General features: G+C 50.8%; 1 protein-coding gene and 1 non-coding gene across 5 annotated transcripts; one reads left to right on the top strand and one right to left on the bottom strand.

Moving 5' to 3' along the window:
- Positions 1-394: 394 nt before the first annotated feature.
- Positions 395-14,892, bottom strand: POLR3H (RNA polymerase III subunit H). 4 transcript variants are annotated; one of them, XM_066256924.1, is made up of 7 exons: positions 14,820-14,892; positions 14,445-14,575; positions 11,744-11,840; positions 3,774-3,860; positions 3,163-3,226; positions 1,644-1,845; positions 395-698 (listed from the first exon to the last, which is right to left on the bottom strand). In XM_066256924.1, the coding sequence occupies exons 1-7, from the start codon at positions 14,833-14,835 to the stop codon at positions 645-647; spliced, it is 651 nt and encodes a 216-aa protein (XP_066113021.1). In that variant the 5' UTR covers positions 14,836-14,892; the 3' UTR covers positions 395-644. The 4 variants fall into 4 exon arrangements, with proteins under 4 accessions (XP_066113021.1, XP_066113047.1, XP_066113030.1 ...); XM_066256950.1 differs by having other exon boundaries at positions 14,847-14,890; XM_066256933.1 differs by having other exon boundaries at positions 14,797-14,888.
- A 629-nt stretch (positions 14,893-15,521) lies between these two features.
- TRNAA-AGC (transfer RNA alanine (anticodon AGC)) lies at positions 15,522-15,597 on the top strand. Its single transcript has one exon. It is a non-coding gene; the product is annotated as a tRNA-Ala (tRNA).
- Positions 15,598-16,733: the final 1,136 nt, after the last annotated feature.

Genomic DNA, 16,733 nt, shown 5'->3' with positions numbered 1-16,733 from the left:
CTGGTGTGGCCACCTTCTGAGAGGGTGCTGTCTCCAGGCTACTGTACTGATGTGTGTGGGGAGGATACAGCTGGTCTCCGACCCTCACCTTGGGCCAGCAAAGCTCACAGCTTCTGCCTCCATATGCTAGTGGGAAGGAAAGTGCTTGTCCCTTAACCCTCAGACTCCTCAGCAACTGACAGCTTCCATGGCCCAAGGCAGTTACCCCCCCAGCCTCTTGCTCCCTGTATTACCTTAGAAGCCACCAAGCCCAGCCAGCCTGAAGCCTGGCCTGAGGCAGCCTGGCTCTCTAAAACCCCAAGTCCTGCCATTTCTGGGGGGCTGTCTTCACAAGTGGCCTAAAGAGATGGACATGTCCCACCTGTGGCAACATGACACTAGCTATTGAGACAGGTGGCTCTTCAACTGATGCAGCTGTTTATTAAATGTCTTTGCCATTACAGAGAGCAGGACTTCAAGGAAGAGAAGCAAGCCTAGGACAGCTGGGGAATGGACAAGCTGGCAGGGCCCTGGCCATGCCCTGTAGCTCCCTGCTATACACTCTGCTCCTCAGGCATCTGTGAAGCTGCTGTCATCTTCAGGCACCTCCTAGAGGGCTAGGATGGGGTCTGCTGACTGGGCTGGTCCACTCTCAAGTCCTAGGGCTAGCTGCTAGTCCACCAGGACAGAAGGCCCAGGCCTGGCTCACTAATGGATCCCTGCCAGGGAGAGAGAACAGGCACATTGCATCTACCTTCAGGGCTTGAGCCAACTGGCACAGAAGGCAACAGGAGCCCTTTGTCCATGGTTCCCAGCAGATGCAGAGCTCCCAGCTGGCACTTATGAACCCACAGCCAGACCCCTCTCCTGCCCCACCTTCTGAGGTCTGTACAGAAAGTACTGGTTTACTGAAGGCACAGCCCCTGACCCCAAGGCCTTGTAGTCTGGGACCATTCCTCATCCCCAGGCCTGTCCAAACCCAGGCACTAGCAGGCGAGTCATGGGCATACCCTCCCGAGCCACCTGGGGTCTCTTTCTTCCAGAAAGGCCTAGTGACCTTGAGCCCCAGCCACCAAATACACATAGATGGGATGCCCTGGGCCACCTAGATTTCTGACAAAGACACAGCCACCCCCAAAGCGAACAACCTGGGACCTACATTACAACAGAAAACTCTACTAGGAGGCCCCCAAAACCCTACTTTTGTCATGTGTCACTGAGTTCATGAGGGTAAAAGGCAAAAAGAAGCCAAGTCAAATCTGGCTGGTCAAAGCTCTTGGTGTTGAAGCAACCCTGAGGGTCACCCTCCCTGAAGCCCCACCCTCCTTGGGAATTTGGCTCCTCCCATATCCTCTTTTGGTTTCTTTCTCCTTCAACCCATTAACAGTGGCCTTGTCATCCATCTCTGGCTGTCCCTCTCTTGCGGCAAAAATGTGACTCACCCACCCTCAACTGCTCTGACAGCAGTAACCAAAAGGGTTATTACCCCAGTCTACAGAAACCAAGGCTCCCCGGGGAGAAGTGATGGCCAGAGACCACCCAGACCTGCACCCTGAGCTGCTGGGAGAGGGGCTTCTAGGAGCAGGACCCAAGTCACCCCACCACTCCATGGCTGGTTTCTCCCACCATACAGTCGTTTCTGGCCACACATCAGGACATCTCACCAAAAGCGTGTAAGGGGCCTCCTTCTTCGGCAGCTCCTCACTGGCAGTGGTAGCCACAGCGGAGCTGGGCCCGGTAGGGGATGTGTCCACAAAACTCTCGTCCACCACCCGGAAGCGGATCTCCTCACCGGTGTCCATGTACAGGTCGTGTGCGCCTTCTTCTGTCTCGTACTCCCACACCCACACCTGCTCGGCGTCATCGCTGGACAGAGCCCGAGTCAAGGCAACAACCAGGCCATGGAGGAGCTCCTGGAAGTCTCAGGAAAAACAGTCCCATGTGCAAGTGGTGAGGTTGGGCCAGTTCTCCCCCCCCCCCCGGGAGGAACAGGAGCTCTTGGGGACCAGGATTCAGGCTGGGAATATGGGGGCCTCCACCAAGCACCCACAGGCTTCCTCTGGTCATCAAAGCAGGAAAGGATACTTGACCACAGCCTATTCCTGAGCAGGGGCCCCTTCCTGCCGGGCCTGACTCAGTCTGCACATCCCCTCAGAGGCTGACTGCCAAATGCAGAATCATCTCCACCATCCACGAGGTGACCCCAATCTGTCAGTGCCTTAGGGTCCCCATCTATCAAACAGGGACTTTCGTGAGGCCCACCCTCACAGGGCTGTTATGAGGAGGTAAAACACAAAGAAAGTGCTTCCCAAGGACCCGCCACCGGCCCACCAATGTCAGTTAAAACGATCCTGGATTCTGTGCATGATGCAATTCCACCTCCCTTTCCACCTGCACCTTGTGACACTGACCAGGCAGGCAGCACAAGGACTTTCCCAGTTTTCAAGAGGTTGGTGGTGGGATGGGAGGACACGTGCCTGAAGGCCTGCAGCTGGCAAGAGGACCAACTGGGCTGGATCAAGTTTTCTGACAAATTCTGGAATCACACAGACCCTGTCCTTGGGCCTGCACAGGCCCAGCCAAAGTGCTGAACCAGCAAGGGGAACCCCTGGTCTCCCTACAGAGCCCATGCTGCCCTCTAGTGGCAGCCCCAGGGTCCTGCCTCTCCTATACCAGGTCCTGTGCAGGGCTCCACAGGTTAAGTCATGATAGGATGTGGTTCCTCACATTGAGCAGTCTCAGGGAGGATGTATAGAAAGACAGTTCCAGTGTAGCAGGTTGAGGGCTGGGATGGGGACAATGGGGAAGACCAGCAAACAACCCAGCCCAGGACCCTCACAGTCAAGCCCTCAAATGCTAGCTGTTGCAGACCAGGGAGGAGGGGAGGGGAGCCAGTCAAGGCAAAGCTCTCAAGGGAAGTTATCTTTGAGATGATTCCTGCAGGGACAACCTAAATAAAGTGAACTGGAAATTACCAGTCCCCTGCCTAGCATACCACAGACACAACCAGGTCTGACAGCCCAAAAGCACGGGCATCTGGACACCATGGTCATTGTGGGAAGCACAGATAGGTCGGTGCTTCAGGGTGAGCACAGAGGTCAGCAGCCTCAGAGCCCAGGACCCTCACAAGGAATGAGAACTGGCTGAGCTCCTCTGTGACCCACTTTAACTTTGGGAGGATACAATTTGGCCGGCTGCTGCAGTGATTCTGGGGGGATGAGAATGTCATCGAAGAACCCTAGAGAGACTGAAAGCAAGTGACAGCATGAGACAGGATCTCACAGTGGACAATTAAGCAAAGAGGGATCTGGATACTCTCAAGAGGCAAGCCACTTACTCTGTGCTGCCCATGGGGCAGGTGTTCCAATGGAAATCCAGGTCTGTCCCCAACCTCGGAGTCCCACATGGGCCTCTATCTATGCCACTCACACCCCTGAACAGCCACCACATTCTGAGGTGGACACCACATACTACATGGACCAGTGGGTGCTGAGGAACCTGTGTCACCTCCACCAACCAGCTCCAGGGCCCACCCTGAGGTCCTGAGGTCCGGCCTCACGGTGAAGCCTCAGCCGGCTGAGGTCCGCACCATTACTGAACACAAGAGGGGGGCTGACTATTCTCGTTCACAAGCTTCTCTGATACCACAGGAAGACTCTGCTTCTATAGCTGACCCTTGCCCTGACCACATGAAGCACAGAAACTAAAGGGAGACTGGCTGGCCCAGTCACTGTCCCAACTGCTGTTCCCATCATGCTCCCGGGTCTTGTCTGAGGAGTCTGGGTGGCCATTACCGTGCACTCCCTCAGGGCTGCAGCCTTTGATCTTTCCAATCAGGATCTCGTCCAGGAATGGATGGAACACCACATAGCGAAAATGGACTGGAAATGAAGCAAGCATGTGATAAGCAGCCCTCACTTGCCAGCACACTGACCCAGAGGACCCATGGCTGCTCCAGGAGCCTGCCTAGCTGTCCACATGGAGTCCCTCTGTGGGCCCAGACCCAGCAGCTGAGCCAGAGGGACCTTCATGCCATCCCCTGCAAGGCCACAGCTCATCCCTCATAAGATGCCAGCAGCAATAGCCCCAGAACTGCGAGCTGGCTCCCAAGTCCATCTGATAATTCACAACTGAGCCCAGATTCTGGTCCACTGCTGATTGCAAAGTCAATTCCAGGCCTGACCTGTGGTGGTGCAGTGGATAAAGCATCAACCTAGAAACACTGAGGTTGCCGGTTCAAAACCCTGGCTTAGCCCTGGCCAGTTGGCTCAGTGGTAGAGCGTCGGCCTAGCGTGCAGAAGTCCCGGATTCGATTCCCGGCCAGGGCACACAGGAGAAGCGCCCATCTGCTTCTCCACCCCTCCTCCTCTCCTTCCTCTCTGTCTCTCTTTCCCTCCCGCAGCCGAGGCTCCATTGGAGCAAAGATGGCCCGGGCGCTGGGGATGGCTCCTTGGCCTTTGCCCAGGTGCTAGAGTGGCTCTGGTCACAACAGAGCGATGCCCCGGAGGGGCAGAGCATTGCCCCCTGGTGGGCGTGCCGGGTGGATCCCGGTCGGGCGCATGCGGGAGTCTGTCTCTCCTCGTTTCCAGCTTCGGAAAAATACAAAAAAACCCCAAAAAACAAAAAAACAACCCTGGCTTGCCTGGTCAAGGCACATATGGGAGTTGATGCTTCTCTCTCTATCTCTCTCTCTCTCTCTCTCTCTCTCTCCCCCTCCTCTCTAAAATGAATAAATAAATTAAAAAAAAAGTCAATTCCAACCTTCCTTCAGACTCTCTCCTTTAAATTCCAAAAAGGAGGCCTGGCCATATAGCTCAATTGGTTAGAGCATCATCCTGATAAGCCAAGGTTTTGGGTTTGATCCCTGGTCAGGGCACATACAAGAATCAACCAATGATCTCGACCTGTGGTGGCGCAGGGAATAAAACATTGACCTGGAATACTGAGGTCACCAGTTCGGAACCTCAGGCTTTCCCTCTCCTCTCTGCACTCTCTAAAATGAATAAATAAAATCCTTAGGGGACAAAAAATCAACCAATGAATGCATAAATAAGTAGAACAACAAATTGATGTTTCTCTTTCTCCCTCTCTAAAATCAATAAATTAAAAAACAACTATCTCGCCTGACCAGGCGGTGGCGCAGAGGATAGAGCATCAGACTGGGATGCGGAGGACCCAGGTTCAAGACCCCGAGGTCGCCAGCTTGAGCGTGGGCTCACCTGGTTTGAGCAAAGCTCACCAGCTTGGACCCAAGGTCGCTGGCTCGAGCAAGGGGTTACTCGGTCTGCTGTAGCCCTCCCCCCCCTACCCCCGGTCAAGGCACATATGAGAAAGCAATCAATGAACAACTAAGGAGCCGCAACAAAAACTGATGATTGATGCTTCTCATCTCTCTCCGTTCCTGTCTGTCTGTCCCTATCTATCCCTCTCTCTCTGTCCCTGTAAAAAACAAAACAAAACCCAACTATCTCCTGTCATAAACAGCAGTTTATATAAATAAATAGATAGATAAGTTCTAAAAAGGACAGAAGCACCTGGCCAAGGCCCTGAATGATTAGTGAAGTTGCCCTAGGCACAGCTCTGACCTGGAATGAAATGTTAAAAGTGCCCTCAAATTAAGGGGGGGGGGGGCGGGGAGAGAGCTGATAATCCAGCAAAAATGCTTCTGTAGGTTCTCGCGCCCTGCCCTTGGTGGTCCCCATTTGCCAAAGCCCAAAGAACAAGTTAGGTTTGTGCCTGCATCACCTACTCTGACCCCAGAGCCTGGCAAAAGCCATCTCCTTGTCACTCCTGCATCTTGCTTAAAGTTCTAGGGTGGAGGGGAGGTCCACGATGTATCCACCACTGGCCTGAATTCAGCCAGGGCTAGAGAATAACTAGGGGGCTGACCCTTGCCAGTCACCAAGTGACCATCTCGATCCGATCATGCCAGCTATCTGTCACTCTACTACTGCATAGAGGCTGGGCAATCAGCTCACACAACTGTCTTGCTATTAGGAGACTCCCAGTCTTGCCCTAGTGCTGAATACGCCTGCCTCAGAAGGTTTAATCCCCAAACACAGGCTTCAGCCACTGCACCCTCAGGTTGTCTGGTCTGCCAAGGGACAGCAAGGCCCACATGGCCCCCATCTCCCTGCCAGGCTGCCTCTTCATGGCTCCACTGGGCAGGACAGCATGGGGAAAGGACAGAGGGGGCATCAGGTAATCCCTCATTGTCTGTGAGGAGACAAACATGAGTCATCTAAGACATCATAAAGATGACAGGTCCCCATCTGACCTCACAGAGAGCAGATGAGGGCAGCCAAGGGTCACCTAACCACAGGATGGAAAAATCCTGTCCCCCATATGACACAACACCAGTTCAGCTTAATAAATCCCCACAGATCCCCTACCCAGTCTGTGCCAGGCTGATTTGGGCACCAGACTTATGAGGGGCAGGGTGCAGGACAATATGATCCTCTGCCCAGGGAACAACCACATTCAAAAGCACGTGGTAAGCCATCCAGGAGGCCAAGAGATGACTGATGAACACACTTTTGGGATACAAGGGGAGAGTATTTCATCTCCAAGGATTGAAGTGCTGACGTGTGCTCTACCGTAGATGACACTCGAGGACACCACACTGCGTGAAAGAAACCACTTACAAAGGGCACATATTTTATGATTCTACCTCTATGAAATGTCCAGAACAGGCAAACAAAAACAGAAGTAGATTAGTGGTTTCTAGGGGCTGGGAGAAGTAAATGAGTGACCACTAGGAGTACAGGGTTTCTTTATTGGGGTGATGACAATGTTCTGGAATTAGGGGTGATGGTTGCACAGCACTGTGATTATACTAAAAGCCACTGAATTGTATGCTTATAAAAGGGTAAACTTTATGGTATGTGAATTATATCTCAATTTTAAAAAAACAGGTCACAGGGTCAGCTGGAGGGCCAGTCAGGACAGTGTTGTGTTGGGGGCTACCTCTCAAGAGCCCTAGCTGAAGTTCTGGGATCTTCAGCCTGCAGATGGGAAGCCTGAAAAGTCAAAAATGATGGTCAGAAGGGCCACCAAGAAGAGGAAGACTTTCTTAGTTGTAGGCTTGAGCAAAATTTGTCCCAGAAGACATAGGGTTGCCTCACTGAACTGCACACTTGAAAATAGTTAAATGGCCTGACCAGGCCATGGTGCAGTGGATAGAGCGTCGGACTGGACACAGAGGACCCAGGTTTGAAACTTCAAGGTCACTGGCTTGAACGCAGCTCACCAGCTTGAGAGCAGGGTCGCTGGCAAGAGCATGAAATCATAGACATGACCCCATGGTCACTGGCTTGAGCCCAAAGGTTGCTGGCTTGAAGCCCAAGGTCGCTGGTTTGAGCCCAAGGCTGCTGGCTTGAGCAAGGGGTCACTCGCTCTGCTGTAGCCTTCCTTTCCCAGGTCAAGGCACATATGCAAAAGCAATCAATGAACACCTAAGGAGCCGCAAAGAAGAACTGATGCTTCTCATCTCTTTCCCTTCCTGTCTGTCTGTTCCTATCTGTCCCTCTCTGTCTTTCTCTGTCTCTGTCTCTCTCTCACACACACACATACACACCAGGGTCATCAGCTTGATCCTGAGAACACCAAGGCCGCTGGTTCAAGCCCTGGTCAGGGCAGGTATGAGAAGCAACCGATGGGTGCACAACTAAGTGGGATACAAGCTGATGCTTCTCTATCTCTCTTTCTCCCTCTCTCAAAATCAATGGGGGAAAAAAGTGGTAAAGCATAAATTTTATGTCATAATATGTATTTTTTATCACAACTAAAAAAAAAAAAAAAAAAAGCAGGCCCTGACTGGCTGGCTCAGAGGATAGAGCATCAGCCCAGCATACAGATGTCCCAGGTTTGATCCCCAGTCAGGGAACACTTGAGAAGTGACTATCTGCTTCTCTCTCCTCCTTTTTTCTCTCTTCTCCTCCCACAGCCAGTAGCTCAACTGGTTCAAGCATCGGCCCCAGGCACTAAGGATTGCTTGCATGGTTTGAGCATTGGCTCTAGACAGGGGTTGCTGGGTAGGGCCAGGTCAGGGCACATGGGGAAGTCTGTCTATATCTCCTCCTCTCACTTAAAAAAAAAAAAAAAAAGGGGCTGGCCAATTGGGCCACTGACACAAATCACACACAATGACTGACATCTTGTGAGCACTTCCTCTGTACCAAAGTCTGCACATGGTTTTTCTCGTTTACTCCTCACGCTCATTATCTGAGGTGGCTACTACTATTACTATTACTATTACACTATTTTTCCTGATGTGGAACCCAAGTCTTAGAGAGGTAAAGCAATCTGCCTGGGTAGAAGTACAAGGAACAGAAAAACTGGCAAGTGAATCTTCAAAGGCAGGATGGTGGTGCTAAGCCCTCTCTCAGCACGTTCTCGGCCAAACCCCGGGTGAGAGCAGGACAGGGGAAGGAGGCCCAAGCCAGGGTCAGCCTCAAAGCAGGGCGACTGATCCCCACTAGAAATCAACAACTCACCTTACACAGTGCTCAATAGGCCACGAGGACCTTTATAGCTGCCAACGTTAACCCTATTTTACAGATGAGGAAACCGGGGCTGAGGAGGGGAAGTTACTTGCCCAAGGTCCCACCAGGGAGGCCAGAGCCAGAATTCAAATCTAGGTCCATGAGGGGCCCAACCCAGTGCTCTAATCCTCATAACTCACCCCCTCAAAAATGGGTGACCTGGGTAAATGGAGGGGGATGAGGAATACCAAGTGAAATCTTATGCCCACTGGCAGAAACAACCAAATCAATGGATAGACTTTCTTCAAATTAAATGTTTTCCTTGACATCTGGTGCCTCATATTGTCTCCTGGACAACCAACGCCCACATCCAAAGGTAGAGAGTGGGTTCATCTCGATAGCACCCTCCTCTGTAGACAGGCCCTTGTGACACTGTCTTATTTTTCAGCTAATGAAACTGCTCCTAGCTCCTTCAAACAGCTTGTTTCTCAGGGCTCTCTGCAGAGCACAACAGCATCCATGAAAGCTAATTAAGTCTCTAGATCCCTGGACACGGTCACCAGGGCAGCCTCATGGCACGCTCTGGAATGCTCACACCTCTGTCTGTGCCAAGAGGCTGAGCAGGACGGGCCAGGGTCCAGTGTCCCTGAGTGAGAATCACCTGGTTCCTGGTTAAAACAGTCTGTGGGCCCCACCCCAGAGATTGTGATTCAGCAAGTCTGGGCAGATATGCCGAATCCCATGCCCAGACTCTGACTAGCCCTGAAATACCTAAATGGCCCACTTGTCCTTTGCTTCTGATTTGGTTGAGCCCAAGCAGGAGAGTAAATGCCCACACCCTCCCTGAGAGCTCTTCTCACAGTAGCCCTCCTTCTGTTTCTCCGTCCCTCTCTCCTATCTGCTAGCCACCCCTCTCATCCCTGGTGCACATGCCTTTTAATGTGACTGCATGGAGAGGTGGACCCTTTTTCTCCATCCTCTGCTGCTGCTGCCACCGCAGCCTCTGCAGCCTTCAGCCATGTGACCTGCTTTGGCCAATGGGATATAAGCAGGGGCTCTCTTGCCTAGTCCAGCCTACTAAAAGGTGAGACCATGTGGAGCAGAGGTGAGCCATCCCAGCTGAAGCCCCAACCTCACCACCAAACAGTCCTCCAACCACCGGACACATAAGGCCAAGCCAGTGCAGAAGAAACCACCTAGCTGATGCACAGATTCAAGAGAAAAAGTTCACATCAACAAGCACTGAGCACTCACTATGCACCAAGGTCCTGTCCTAAGAGTTTTGTGTGTATTAATTGAGTAACCCTCACAATAGTCCTGTAATATAAAAACCACTGTTAGCTGCATTTTACATATGAGGAAACAAGGCACAGAGAGGTTACATATTCTGATAAAGTGAATTAAGTGGCAGAGTTTGGATTTGAACCCAGAGGCCACACTTTTAACCATTACATCCTAGTGCCCCTCAAAGTCCCTCACCCTCAACCAGCCTTCCTCTAGGAAGGACAGGTGTGCTCCCCTGCATACTTTTAAGCCAGCAATGATCTCTCCAAGTGTCTCTGCCTGCCTCTCACCCCCATCAGACTGACCAACCTGAGGGCCAGGCAAAGAGCAGGACTCAGGAGCAGATGAGACTAAAGGAGGCATAGACATAGAGCCCCAATCTCGAAGCTGGAGAGGCCTTGAGAATCACCTCATCTACTTCCCTTTTTTTTTTCTTCTTTTTTTTCCTTTTTTTACAGAGACAGACAGTGAGTCAGAGAGAGGGATAGACAGGGACAGACAGACAGGAACGGAGAGAGATGAGAAGCATCAATCATTAGTTTTTCATTGCGCGTTGCAACACCTTAGTTGTTCACTGATTGCTTTCTCATATGTGCCTTGACCGCAGGCCTTCAGCAGACCGAGTAACCCCTTGCTGGAGCCGGGGACCTTGAGCTCAAGCTGTGGAATTTTGCTCAAACCAGATGAGCCCGCGCTCAAGCTGGTGACCTCGGGGTCTCAAACCTGGGTCCTCTGCATCCCAGTCCGACGCTCTATCCACTACGCCACTGCCTGGTCAGGCTCTTTTACTTTTTTTTAAATTTCCATTGATTTTGAGAGAGGGAGAGAGAGAGAGAGAGAGAGAAAAAGGAAGGGGGAGAAAGATAGGAAGGGGATGAAAGAGAGAAAGGAAGAGGGAAGGGGGGGAAGAGGGAGAGAGAAACATCAACTCATTGTTCCACTTAACTGTTCCATTCAGTTGTGCACCCATTGATTGCTTCTCATCTGTGTTCTGACCAGGGATTGAACTTGAATGTCAACATGCTGGAACAATGCTCTATCCACTGAGCCATCCAGCCAGACCACCTCCCATTTCTTTCTTTCTTTTTTTTTCTCACAGAGACAAAGAGAGAGTCAGAGAGAGGGATAGATAGGGACAGACAGAAAGGAAGGGAGAGAGAGATTAGAAGCATCAATTCTTCGTTGCAGTACCTTAGTTAGTTCATTGACTGCTTTCTCATATGTACCTTGACCGTGGGGCTACAGCAGACCGAGTAACCCCTTGCTCAAGCCAGAGACCTTGGGCTCATGCTGGTCAACTTTACTCAAACCAGATGAGCCCGCGCTCAAGCTGGCAACCTTGGGGTTTCGAACTTGGGACTTCTGCAACGCAGTCTGACGCTCTATCCACTTCGTCACCGCCTGGTCAAGCATCTCCCATTTCTTTTTTTTTTTTTTCCTGAAGCTGGAAACGGGGAGAGACAGTCAGACAGACTCCCGCATGCGCCCGACCGGGATCCACCCAGCACGCCCACCAGGGGCAAAGCTCTGCCCACCAGGGGGCGATGCTCTGCCCCTCTGGGGCGTCGCTCTGCCACGACCAGAGCCACTCTAGTGCCTGGGGCAGAGGCCAAGGAGCCATCCCCAGCACCCAGGCCATCCTTGCTCCAATGGAGCCTTGGCTGCGGGAGGGGAAGAGAGAGACAGAGAGGAAGGAGGGGAGGGGGGTGGAGAAGCAAATGGGCGCTTCTCCTATGTGCCCTGGCCGGAAATCGAACCTGGGTCCCCTGCACGCCAGGCCGACGCTCTACCGCTGAGCCAACCGGCCAGGGCCAACACCTCCCATTTCTTATAAACGAGGAACTGAGACCCAGAGAGAAGATTCCGCCCACTGTTACCCAGTCAATTCCTGGCAGAGTCAGGACTAGCCCCCAGGTCTCCCAACTTCCAGATGAGGACTCCCACCACCAAAAACTGAGCCTCAAAAACCCAGTGCCCCAAGAGGAGAGGGTACGCACCTTTGGTGTGCGACGCGCCATCCCCAGGAAACACATAGGCATCCTCCAGCTTGGTGATGTCGAAAAGACAGATGCAGAGTCCCACGTTGTACACAACCTATGTGCATCAGTGTACACACACACACACACACACACACACACACACGGTGATCCCTGAGGCCCAGCTGCCAGGCAGTCTCTGAGACCCACCACCTCAGAGGAGATATCATCACCCCCATCTAGTAGCTGGAAATGAGCTGGGGCATTGCTGTAACCTCAAAAGGAGATAGAGTTCTGGAAAGAACAGAGTCTTTGGTGACAAGGCTGATCCACTTTACAATGCCAGCTCCACCATTCACTATGTGACATCCAAGGTCACCTCTCTGAGCCTCAATTTCCCCAACTGCAAAAATGGACATGCCAGGTTCGCAGGCTTGTTAAATAAAGAAAATGGAAAGCCCTTATCCCAGTACCTGGCTTACATGCTAGAAATAATAATAGTCAATCAAGAATCACTATTATTACTAGTATGGATCAGTGGTAGGGAAACCACTGTTAAACCTTCAAAGCAAGGTCCCCAAGTCCTTGCGAGAGCTCACAGCTCAGTGAAAATCAGAACCACAGCTAATATCTGTTTTGCTCACAAAGTCTCAGAAACACAGACATGACTACAGAGACTGAGGCAGTCAGAGTGACACATAGCCAAGGTCCCAAGAATGGGCAGAGAACTCCCACACTCCATACCCACCCCAGGATGCTCCAAACAACTGGCCACTTGCTTGGTGTCTGTTAATCTGCCACCAGTGTCAGCACCTCCCAATTAGAGACCTTGCAGAACTGTTCAAGGATGAGCAAGAACCTCAGAGAACTCAAGAGTCCTCGCTAGATCTCACCGCAATGAGGCTAAGTCCAGCACAAGCTCTATGCTCTTGGCCAAACCATGGACTTCTCTATGAGGTCTCTTCTCAAATGACTTAATAATTCAAATACAGAAAGATTTGCCTGAACAGGCAGTGGCGCAGTGGATAGAGAGTCAGACTGGGATGCAGAGGACCCAGGTTCGAGACCCCGAGGTCGCCGGCTTGAGTGCGGGCTCATCTGGCTTGAGCAAAAAGCTCACCAGCTTGAACTCAAGGTCGCTGGCTTGAGCAAGGTGTTACTCGGTCTGCTGAAGGCCCGTGGTCAAGGCACATGTGAGAGGGCAATCAATGAACAACTAAGGTGTTGCAACACTCAACAGAAAACTAATGATTGATGCTTCTCATCTCTGCATTCCTGTCTGTCTATCCCTCTCTGACTCTCTCTGTAAAAAAAAAAAAAAAAAGATTTGTTTCAACAGGTCACTGAAGGACCCATACCACAAAAGCAGGACATTCCTTTCTCGGATTTTGCATACCTTCTCTCTCTACAGTGGTCACCCCCCCCACACACACACACACAAAACTCCTTGCTTTCTACATCACAAAGTAACCAGAAGCCATCTACTAAGCACTCTATGAGTTCTCGCCACCACCACAAACTACCCAGATCTGCACAATCCTTCTGTGAGCTCAGACTCTATGGAAGGGACTTAGCTCCTGTCTAAACCCATCCAATGTTCTTCTTGCTGGCTCCTCCCTATCTATCATCTCCTGCTGTTCTACAGATGAAGACCAAAACCCCACGAAGTCCCGCAGGCCCTGTGTGGCCTGACCGCTGCCACCGTGTCAGCCTGGCCAGGCCATACCGGCCTCCTCCATGCCATGAAAGTGCAGTATTCCCTCCAAAGGCCACAGGGCCTTTGCAAATGCTGTTTTGTCTGCCTGCACAGCTCTTCTCTCTGCCCAGCCCCTCCCACCACGGAAAAACTAATTCCATAGTTAACTCCTCCTCACCCTAACAAAGTAGACTGTCATCCTAGTTGTAGGTGAAGTTCCTTTCTTCCACTAGCTTGTGAACACTTGTCTTCCGCAGACATTACTTCAACTTGTCATCAGACTCAACTGTGGGACCCTCTCATTTGTATCTGCTTTTCCCATCACACTACAGGGCGAAACCTTGTCTGTGTCATTCATTCAATCAACAGAGTAGTTATGAAACATCTACTCTGTGCCTGGCTCTGCATAATATGGAGGAATATCCCCCAATAAAACTGTGGGGAAGAAGACAGACAAAGGCCCCTGCCTTCATGGAGAGGAAAAGAGAAAAACAGTAACACAGTAAACAAATAAAAAAAATAGAGTATAGTAAGAGCTAAGAAGGAAAGAATGATATACACAGAATAACTGAGGAGGGTTACTACAGAAAAGGCGGTAGGTAGACCTCTGGCGAGCTGGCACTATGGCACATAGACCTGGCACAAAGAAGTTGCACATAAATTTCTTTGCAGGAATGAATGGATAAATCTACTGACCATCCATTTTCACAAAAACAATGTGTGGTTGAACAGCAATTATTATTTCTATTTTACAAATGGAAACTAAGGCCCAGATTGCAAAGTAGGTTGGAAGTGTGAAATCTAGCAATTCGCAGTTACAAGGGCCTTTCTCAAACCCAGTTTCCCTTTTGATTCCCTCTACATCGTTGTGGGGTAAGGAAAGAACGGGTGAAGAACCAGGGTTCTGAGATAAGCCTTGCCCAAGGCCAAGACTTGGTATGAGCAAGGCCAGGCCTGCAGCATGCGGGTGGGCAGTGGTGGGCCTTCCCGTGACAAAGCTCAGCAGCAACCCGGTAGGCCCAATACCTTGTTAGCTAACTTCTTATTCAGTTCCTCGGCAATGGAGTCGTTGAGCTTTCTGTCAAACTGCCACGGAGGGATCCGCACAGTGTCCAACATCTCCACCAAGACGAACATCTTGGCCGACGCTGGGGAGTCTGGGAACGGGAGGGTCAGTCAGACACCCGGGCCTGGGTCTCCGGGGATTTCCTGAGCCCCCTCCTTCGCGTCCCAATCGCTGAGGCACGCCTCTGGCCGGCAGTGGGGCTGCGTGGTAGGGCCTGCGGCGCCCCATGCAGGGGCACTTTCCACTACAGCAAAGGAAGGAAACTGATGCTCAGAGCGAAGGATCTTAATCCAGCATGAAGTGAGTGCGTACCCACCAACACACGAGCCACGCACCACGCGCCGGCGGCATGCACCGCGTACCTACACGCAGCGGACGGTCGCACGGCTTTGGGCGAGAGTACCAATCCTATCGCTTCCGGAGAATGGACCAATAGGAAGCATCTCCCCGCCCCGGACGTAGGGCGTTGCTGCCTACTGGTTCCTTCGCGAAGAGGGGAGGACCCTGGATGGGGAGGGCATCGCGGAACTGTCAACACTTTTTGGTTGCTAGGCGACCTCATTGTAACCAATCATCTCTCTCCTGTGCTATATTCTCCTTGCGGTTCTCAGGCTGTCCTCTGCCCCCCGCCCCCCAGCCAGAGTAATCGCTTCAAAACCCAGGCATAATACCTGACCTATGGTGGCCCAGTGGATAAAGCGTCAATCTGGAAATGCTGAGGTCGCCGGTTTGAAACCCTGGGCTTGCCTGCTCAAGGTACATATGGGAGATGATGCTTCCTTCTGTCTCTCTCTCCTGTCTAAAATGAATTTTTAAAAGAAAAAAAAACCCCAAACACAATATAGTACTCTGGACACTGGGAGAATTGACCGGAAAGGAACAGGCAGGGCCTTTCTGGGGTAACAGAAATGTTCTATATCTTCTTTTAGGGAGCGGTTACATAGATATACAAAATTCCCAAAACTCATGTAACTCAACACTTGGGATCTTTGCACTTATTGTAGGTAGATTACATCTCAATAGAAAAGTGGTAATAAGCCCTGGCCGGTTGGCTCAGCGGTAGAGCGTCCGCCTAGCGTGCGGAGGACCCGGGTTCGATTCCCGGCCAGGGCACACAGGAGAAGCGCCCATTTGCTTCTCCACCCCTCTCTGTCTCTCTCTTCCCCTCCCGCAGCTAAGGCTCCATTGGAACAAGGATGGCCCGGGCACTGGGGATGGCTCTGTGGCCTCTGCCTCAGGCGCTAGAGTGGCTCTGGTCGCAACATGGCGACGCCCAGGATGGGCAGAGCATCGCCCCCTGGTGGCAGAGCTAGCCCCATGGTGGGCGTGTCTCTCCCTGTTTCCAGCTTAAGAAAAATGAAAAAAAAAAAAAAAAAAAAAAGAAAAGTGGTAATAAGTTGGGACCAAAAACCACCCCAGTAGCTTCCCACTGGACTAATAATAAAGTGTAAACCTTTATGGTAGCTCACAAGGCCCTTCAGGGTTTCACTCTCCCCCAGGTTCCAGCCTCATTCAACTTGATATGATAGTTAATTTGGGCTTGGGCTAAGATAATTTAATAACTTGTTCAAGATCAAGGGCTGCTAAGTCTAAACCTCCACACTACACTGCCAGCTGTGTTAGTAAAGTGACCAATTTTCCTCCTTGAGGACAGTCCTTCTTTTGTAAGTTCCATCCTCCCTCAAAAAGTGTCCTCCTATAATGTCCTCCTTTTTGATATTGGAAGACTAATCTGTAAATGTCCGTATTCAATTGATGCAGAGACGATCCATTGCATGTGATATGACGTATTTGTATTTGACATGACGATTCCTCAAGGATCAGTACAGTGCAGCAAGAAGCAATTATGAGACACATGTGCTCCACATGGGAGACCTTGAGAGAGCGCACAATATACCAAGCACGCAAATGGCTTTGTGTACTTCTTACTGAAACATGACATGGCACATACAACATTGTAGACTCACGATTATTTTTTTCTCAATGAATATTCAAACATAGGTAAGCACAATTCATGTTTTATTAATTCATTATTTATTTAATAATTTCCAAATATGTATAATTTTATTTACAAGTATTTTCCCAAAATTTGAGTTTTAAAGTGGAAATCTAACCTCAAACCATATCTATTAATAACATATTTTGATTAAATAGTTGCATAAATCAGATTTTTAAAATTATTTTTATTTATTTATTCATTTTAGAGGAGAGAGAGAAAAAGAGAGAGAGAGAGAAGGGGGAGGAGCAGG

The sequence above is a fragment of the Saccopteryx bilineata genome, chromosome 1 (genome assembly GCF_036850765.1).
Source record: "Saccopteryx bilineata isolate mSacBil1 chromosome 1, mSacBil1_pri_phased_curated, whole genome shotgun sequence".
Classification (NCBI taxonomy): Eukaryota; Metazoa; Chordata; class Mammalia; order Chiroptera; family Emballonuridae; genus Saccopteryx; species Saccopteryx bilineata.
This window is presented reverse-complemented; position numbering and strand designations above follow the sequence as displayed.